Raw genomic sequence first — 7,776 nt, 5'->3', positions numbered from 1 at the left:
TGGGAGGGGCGTGGGGTCTGGTGGTCAGAGCAGGGGGGCTGGCAGCCAGGGCTCTGGGAGGGGTGTGGGGTCTGGTGGTCAGAGCAGGGGGGCTGGCAGCCAGGGCTCTGGGAGGGGTGTGGGGTCTGATGGTCAGAGCAGGGGGGCTGGCAGCCTGGACTCTGGGAGGGGCGTGGGGTCTGGTGGTCAGAGCAGGGGGGCTGGCAGCCAGGGCTCTGGGAGGGGAGTGGAGTTGGGTCTGGTGGTCAGAGCAGGGGGGCTGGCAGCCAGGGCTCTGGGAGGGGCGTGGGGTCTGGTGGTCAGAGCAGGGGGGCTGGCAGCCGGGGCTCTGGGAGGGGCGTGGGGTCTGGTGGTCAGAGCAGGGGGACTGGCAGCTGGGACTCCTGGGGGTTATCCCCAGGTCTCTGTGTGGGGACAGTGCTCTGAACCGGCCTTCCTAAGCATTTGGAGAGCTCCGGATGGACAGCGCCCTGTGTCCTGCCCGCGGTTCCGATGTTAGCCACTAGGTGGCCCCGCTGCCCTGTGGCGTTTGCGGCAGGGGGCCCAGCCCTAGGGCGGAATGAGTGCCAGCCACCCTTACTTGGTTCTTGTGGGAGAAAGGGACTCGCCTCCCCCCGCCCCCCAGCCCAGGCGAAGCCCTGCTTCCCTCTCCCATCTCCTCCAGCCACTGCAAATCAGGGGGTAGCCTCCCACTGTCCTGGGGATTTGAAGTGGGAAACTGAGGCACAAAACAACACACACCCCGGATTTCTGTCTCCCACCCCTCCCTTGCTCTAACCCGCTACACCCCACTCCCCTCCTGAAGCTGGGGGTGGAACCCAGGATTCTAGCCTTCCACCCCCCCTAGGCTAGGCATTCACCCCTCTCCCCCCTCCCCAATAACTACCCTACTCACATGCTCACTGTGCCTCCGACGTAGCCCAGGGGTGGGCCCAATGGTGCGGATGACGCCTGGGCGGGCCCCGGCAGGGTAGGGGCCATAGGGGCGGGGGTATGGGGCAGCTGTGAAGGAGGAGGAGGGCGAGGAGCATGTGTTGAGCGTCGTGGGCCGAACCATCCACTGCAGGTCCTGGCTGGAGGTGATGGTGTTGAGGCTGGGAACGAAGCTGGCAGCCCCTGCGCTTGGACCAGGGGGGAACTTCTGTGGAGACAAGAGGAGGTGGCAGTTAGAGGAGGCCAGAGGCTGGAGGAGGGTGGGGAGCTAGGTGCATTGTAATCAAAGAGGGTTTCCCATTGCTGTGGGCTGTACAGGGGACAGGACTGACACACGGACCTGGGGAGCAGTTCTGGCTGCAGCTAGCGGAGGGCAGCACTGCCAGCATCACAAGGGCACCTGGTGCTTCCGAATAAAGATCCCCATTGCCATGGGCACCCAGGCATGGGGGAAACATTCCAGTCTGCAGAGGGGGCCCTGGCTTGGCTTAGGGGCCAGGGGCCAGCAGTGAATTGCTCCAGGAGCAAATCCTGAGTCACTGGCTGCATTCAGTCTCCTTGTGACCTCAGAGATCCTTGGAGGCAGCATGTCTAGGACGCAGGGAGGGAGGGGCTGGGAATCAGGACCCCTGGGTTCTCCTCCAAGCTCTGGCAGGGGAATGGGGTGTAGTGGGTTGGAGCAGGGAGGCTGGAGTCAAGTCACTTGAATTCTCCTTCTGACCCTAGGAAGGGAGTGACATCTAGTGGATATGGGGTGGGTTGTGGGGGGGCTGGGAGCCAGGACTCCTGGATTAAATTCCCCACTCTAACCACTGACAACATGGGAGCTCAGGTGAGTCATTGCATCTCTCCTTGGGGAAGGCTCCATAGTGGTACAATGGGATAACACAGAGGCAGGAAGCGTAACAGGCTGATGTTCATAAAGTCGGGGAAAGGAAAGAATTCCTTGCACCATGGGACTGGTGGGTGAAACTCTGCCCTGGGGGATGCAGGAGGTCAGACAGATGATCAGAGCGGTTTCCTGGCCTTAAAGTGACTGGCTTTGTGAAGTGAGGGAAGGGGCTGCTATTTGAAAAAACAAACAAGGAAATTCCAGGTTTACATTTGGGGGAAAAAAAACAATGTTGTTAATGGAAATTGCTAGTGTCCAGCTGAGCCTGGAGAGGACTTCAGAGGTCTGACAGCAAGTCAAATACACTACACTGGGGCTCAGGACTCCTGGCTCCTGCCACTGACCTGGGGAAGGGCCTTTCGCCTCTTAATGCCTCCATTGTCCCTTCACAGATTATATGGCCAGAAAGGACCATTGTGATCATCTAGTCTGAGCTCCTGCATAGCCCAGCCCCTAGGACCGCCCTGAACTAACTCCTGGTTGAACTAGAGCAGACCCATTAGAAAACCATCCCGTCTCGATTTCACAGCTGCCAGTGCTGGCAGTTTGTCTGTTTAGACTGAGAGATCTTTGGGGGCAGGGACTGTCTTTTACTGTGTGTCCACGAAGCACCTGGGACAATGGGATCCCCCTCCCCTCTCAGCCCACAGTCTCTAGGTGCTGCCCTAATACACATGATAACCAGGAAAGAGGTACAGCTACTCATGGTACAAATACACTTTAAATCATTGTAAAGTGCCTCTTTGTCATTCAACACATGTCCCCAGGCCCCTGATGAGGCTTCAGAAGGTTCCATATTTAACATCCCTCCACCATCCCCCCCCCCATTATTGTCTCTGACAGTTCATTTCACCCTTCACCCTCTGTGACAACATAGGGATTTTCTGTAACATTATTATGAAGCCTCTGTGTTCCTCAGTTTCCCTCTGTACTTTGCATTGCTCCCCAATGGAGGAAAAGGGTTACATCTGCTCTTGGGGGCAGTGAGGATGGGAGGTGTGGGTGCTGCCTTGCTGCCTTGCCCACAGGGAATGGGTCTTTAAAGAACTGATTGAAACCGACCCAGACCAAGAGAGGGTCCAGGGAGACAATGGAAGCGCCAACAATTGTGCAGCAGAGGGAAGCTTCCGTGGGTGGGGTTGTGAACTCAGCTTGGCTCTGCCTGGAGACAAAGAACTGGGAGGTCACCAGCAGAGGCTAAAGAGTCGGCTTCTGGACCAGGCTGGCCGCTCGCACCTGGGACTGACGGAGGGTCGGGGGGAAAAACAGTCTGAAATGGAATCGCCTACAGCTGGGCTGGTGGGTTGCTCTGGCTTGGCTGGATGGGCTATGTCTTAACCTGTAGTTCTCTGTGCTAACCTAAGGACTTCCAGTGCTGGGTTGCAGGTGACTAAAGGCCCCGCCTGTTTGACAAGGGCTGTCTGGCGTCACTGCACATGCATCCTGAGGTGCATTAGTCCCTGAAGAGTGGACAAGCCTCTGACTAGGAGTCTGTCTCAGCGCACTGGCTGGGCAGCACACCCGGTGTGGCGCAGGAGGGCTAAAGACCAGAGGCTCAGCCTTAGCGGCGGCAAGGCTGCATAGCCTGCCCTGAAGGAAAAGTGGGGCTCATTGCTGAAGGGGTTCCTCCAAGAAACTGTTTAAAGCTGGGGCCCAGCCCTGAGGCTGTGGATCTGTGAACCCTCCCACCCCAGTGTTGTGTGTTGTGGTTGGAAATGCTGTAGGTGGGCTCTAGCTCCCAACAGTCAATTAAGGAGTGGGTGGGGGAGATTCTGTGGCCTGCGTTGTGCAGGAGGTCAGACTAGACGATCATAATGGGCCCTTCTGACCTTAATGTCTATGATTCTAAACCCACCCTGCTGGCCTTGGGATTTTAAACCCAGAATCGGTGCAGAGGCTTCTATTGGGGTTAAACCTTTGGGGGTCATGGGGTAATCCAAATCCTGATATCTCCATTTTACAGATGGGGAACTGAGGCACAATCAACAGAGAGAGAGAGAGATCTGCCCTGGTTCACAGAGCAAGTCATAGGCAGGGAACCCAGGAGTCCTAACTCCAAGTCCCCTCTTCTTCCCCTCCACCCCCCAACAGTAGACTCGCCTCACCTCCCAGAACTGGGAATAGAACCCAGGAGCCCTAACTATACCTAACTATTAGGCCCTATGTCACTCTGGCAGTGCCCCCTTTAAGCCCTCAGACAAAGCCCCTTCCATCCCATACTCAGCCTGTCTGAATCAATACAAAGCTGTTCTGAAAGCCTTTACAGCTCATGCTGTCTCTGAGCATGGTGGCCAATCACTGGCTGGGGGCTCCTACCCTCCCATCCCAAAGGCACAGGCCCTCATAGGCTTTGGGAGAATCCCCACTGGCAGTATAGTGTGTAGGATACACAGCTGCATGGTCAGGATTCCGTTCAGCAGGGGACAGAGTGGTACAGGCACAGCAGCTGGTTTGCTGCAATAGGCAGAGGGGCAGAGACCTTGCTAGTGCCATGCCATGCCCACTGTTTGCCTCCTGCCCAGATTTAGGGGTGCCCATGTGGGTTACTTATTACATGAATGGGGCAGAGCAGAACAGGAAGGTTTAGTGTCACTTCCCAGTCCCATCACCTTTTTAGGATCTGGCGAATGTCGGGGCAGAGCCCAGGCATGGGGCAGAGGAATTCAGCTTCTTGGAGCCAGGATCAAGGGACTGACAGGCTCAGGGGGTGGAGAATGGGATACAGGACCCTTTCCCTTGAGTGGCCGCCAGCTCCAATCCAGCCCCCATGCTGCAAGACTGGCTGGCTCAGGGATATGGGGTCGGGATATGGGGTCTTCCCCTCTAGAAGGCGCCAGCTCAGATCCAGCCCCAGAGCCACACCATAACAGCTGCTTCTGTCCCATGCCCGTTGGGTGGCCCCCATGTAAAATGAGTTTGCTGGGTCTCAACATAGTGCATGGGCCCCGTCCCCACCTCGGCACTAGCCAGTCCTCTCAGCGACAGAGAGACCAAGGGCTCAATGGGGCACAGAGACCAAGCACCTGCCAGGGTGGGTGGAGACAAGACAGAGGGCTCCGTGCCGCCACTCTGGGCACACACTGGTGATTCCAGCTCCCAGGGCCACTGAGTCAGCATGATCCTCTGGCATGCTCCTGCATGTGAACAGCAGGGTGTGTGCAGAAATCCTGCCCCCAGATAACCCTCCCTGTGTCCCCCCCACCCCTTGACCCAGTTTCCCTGGCCTACTGGGTCCCTCCCCAGCTCTAGCGTCACGCCCCAGCTCACTGTGCTGCATACTGGTGCAGCCCAGCCCTGGGGCAGCAGACTGGCCACGCCTTCTGTGTCAGACTGAGAACACCTCCGGGAGATACTGCCCCAGGGACTGGGGACTCCCTCAAAACACAAAGGGGGCTGGGCATGGGAGCAGAGCTTCCCAGGCACTGAATCTTGGCTGCCACCCTACTCAGGGCTAGTGGTTAGAGAAGCTGGGGCTGGGAGTCAGGACTCCTGGGTTCGCTCTGGGAGGGGAGCAGAGTCTATTGGGTTAGAGCAGTGGGGGCTAGGAGCCAGGACTCCTGAGTTCTCTTTGCAGCGCTGGGAGGAGAGTGAGGCCTGGTGGGTTGGGGGAGGGGAGGGAAGCTGGGCGTCAGGATGCCTGGGGTCTCTATCCCCTGTGTGGCAGCTGTTCACAGGGGGCCGGCAGGCACTGCAGCTGGCTTTGGGGTGGGGCTGGCAGCTGTCGCAGGGGCGACCTTATGCAAGAGGAAATTGCTGAGGAATCTCGGCTCCCTGGGACACAGGCTGGGGTGAATGGAGGGGCCACCGGGGTGAGCGCAGCCCGTGACTCAGCCCCGCCGCTTCTGGTGACTCACCCGGCATGACTTGGCACCATGGAGCTCCAGCCGGGAGCGCGGTGCCTCGGGAGCCAGCGGAGGGGGGGAGCAAGAAGGGAATTCCCCCATTCGCTCTCCATCTCCAGGTCTGTCCTGGTGCCACTTTCTGCCGTAGCCTGGAGCCCCAGCCCCACCCCCCACAACACTCATCCAGCCGCTGGGGGAGGCGGGTGTCTCACAATTTGCCAGCGGGGGAGGGCGGGGAGGGGGGCTGGGAGTGTGTCCAGCCCTGGGGTCTGTCTACCCCCCCCGCCTCCCCCCCCCCCACACACTGGGCTGCCTGGGTTCCCACCGCTGGCTCCGGACAGCCCAGAGAGGGAGGCGAGTCTTAAACCCTGCCCGGGGAGAGCTGGCAAAACAGACTGGCCCGGACACCCCCCACCCCCTGTTTTCAGCCCTGTGGCTTACGTTCTGGACCCGTCCTGCGGGGCACGGAGGTGCCAGGAGGTGAAGTGGGTGCCCAAGAGAAAGGGGAGCAGAGCTGGCACGAACCCAGGAGTCCTGGCTCCCCCCCGCTCTAGCCCCCGATCCCCCCCCTCCTCTCCCTGAGCTAAAATACCGTGTGTCGGTCAGCCCCACAAACCCGCTGAGGATGGACACCCTGGTGCACCTGCTTCCGCAGCCCCCTCCTGGATGGGATAAACTGTGTGCCATAAACCCTGTAGGATGACAGCTGGCGAGGAGTCCCCTCCGCTGGTACAGGTGACTCTGTGGTGTCTCCCTGCAGCTGCCACTATGTGGCTGGGTGGGGGCAGGGACACGGACACTCCAGGCCCGCATAGCGCCAGATCACTACAAGGGTCTGTGACCCGGGCACTCAGGCAGCAGCGAACGAGGGGAGCCCCCCCCCCCATCGCTCTGCTGTAGAGCGCCGGGTGGGGGAACCCCCTACATTCCTCAGCCATTGGCACGCGAGTGCCTGCGTGCGGGAGGGGGAGGGGGTCAAAGCAGCGGCCGCCACGCGGTGGGGTGAATCAACCCAGAGTATGAGTCACATCCCCCCCCCCCAAACGAAACAGAGCGAGAAAGGAGAGGGCAAGAAAACAGACGGGGAAAGGCTGGAGCAGGGCGGAAGGGGATCAGTGACTGGCGAAATAGGGCAGAGGTGGCTGGCAGTGCCTAGAGATGTGGAGGAGCAAGAGCTGGACAGAAGGAAAGGGGTGTGTGGAGACAGAGGGTGGGTGTGTATAGACAGCTGGGGATGGGGATGGCTAGAGACTAGATTAGCCAGAAGGGTGGGGATGGGGACAGAATGACAGACAGTGGGGGACAGGGGCGCTGGGACAATTTGTACAGTGGGGGAGCTGAGAGCCATTGAACCAAAATGTAACCCTGGATATGATGGGAACCACTTCAAGCCAGGGCCCCCCAGCACCTAGGGCCGGAGAGGTGTGTATGGGAACAGAGAGACAGACAGAGGAGGAGGTGTGTATGGGGGCGGACAGACAGATAGACAGGGGGAGGTTTGCATGGGGACGGGGGGCAGACAGTGGGGGAGGTGTGCCCCGGGACCGACGGACAGACAGGTGTGCATGGGAACGGGCAAACAGGGAGGTGTGAATGAGGACGGCCGGACAGATAGACAGACACAGGGGAGTGTGTGTGGGGACCGACAGACAGACCGACCGACCGAGCTCTCGGCCCCTTGTCCCGCTCGCCCCTTACCTGCTGCGCTGCTCCCGGAGTCCCTGAGGCGGCGGCCGGTCCCATGCTGCGCAGGGCAGGGTGCTGAGGGCGAGGGTTGTACGAGGATCCCGGGCCGTCCGCACTGCCCGCTCCATAGTCCCTGAACATGTCTGGCTCTCCGCTGGGGCCGTGCTGTGCCTAGGTCAGACCAGTGAGCGCCTCTCAACTGCCTCCCGCCTGGTTACTTTTTTATGAATGGGAACTCCGGGGCTGCCTCACTTTAAGCTGGGGGAGGGGAGGGGCGAGTCCCACCCCGCGCCCTTTTCAAGCCATCAGGGAAGCAGGGAATCCCCTCTCCAACAATCCACCCCCGTTCCGCTGGGCCCTATTCAATTAAGATGCACCCTTCTGCCCGGAATCAAAGTTTGGTCAGCCCCTAAAAGGCCAGCA

At 59.7% G+C, this 7,776-nt stretch overlaps 1 protein-coding gene across 1 annotated transcript in view; it reads right to left on the bottom strand.

The window, feature by feature from the left end:
• The window catches only part of FOSL1 (FOS like 1, AP-1 transcription factor subunit), a 9,773-nt gene extending 2,279 nt beyond the window's left edge, over positions 1 to 7,494 (bottom strand). The window contains exons 1-2 of the mRNA XM_026650478.1: positions 7,366 to 7,494; positions 896 to 1,141 (exon numbers count right to left, since the gene is read on the bottom strand). Of these exons, the coding sequence (XP_026506263.1) occupies positions 896 to 1,141; positions 7,366 to 7,494 (375 nt within the window). The remainder of the gene's footprint in view (positions 1 to 895; positions 1,142 to 7,365) is intronic.
• Between the last annotated feature and the right edge of the window lie 282 nt (positions 7,495 to 7,776).

The sequence above is a fragment of the Terrapene carolina genome, unplaced genomic scaffold (genome assembly GCF_002925995.2).
Source record: "Terrapene carolina triunguis isolate 2854851 unplaced genomic scaffold, T_m_triunguis-2.0 Scaffold89, whole genome shotgun sequence".
In the NCBI taxonomy this organism is placed as follows: domain Eukaryota; kingdom Metazoa; phylum Chordata; order Testudines; family Emydidae; genus Terrapene; species Terrapene triunguis.
This window is presented reverse-complemented; position numbering and strand designations above follow the sequence as displayed.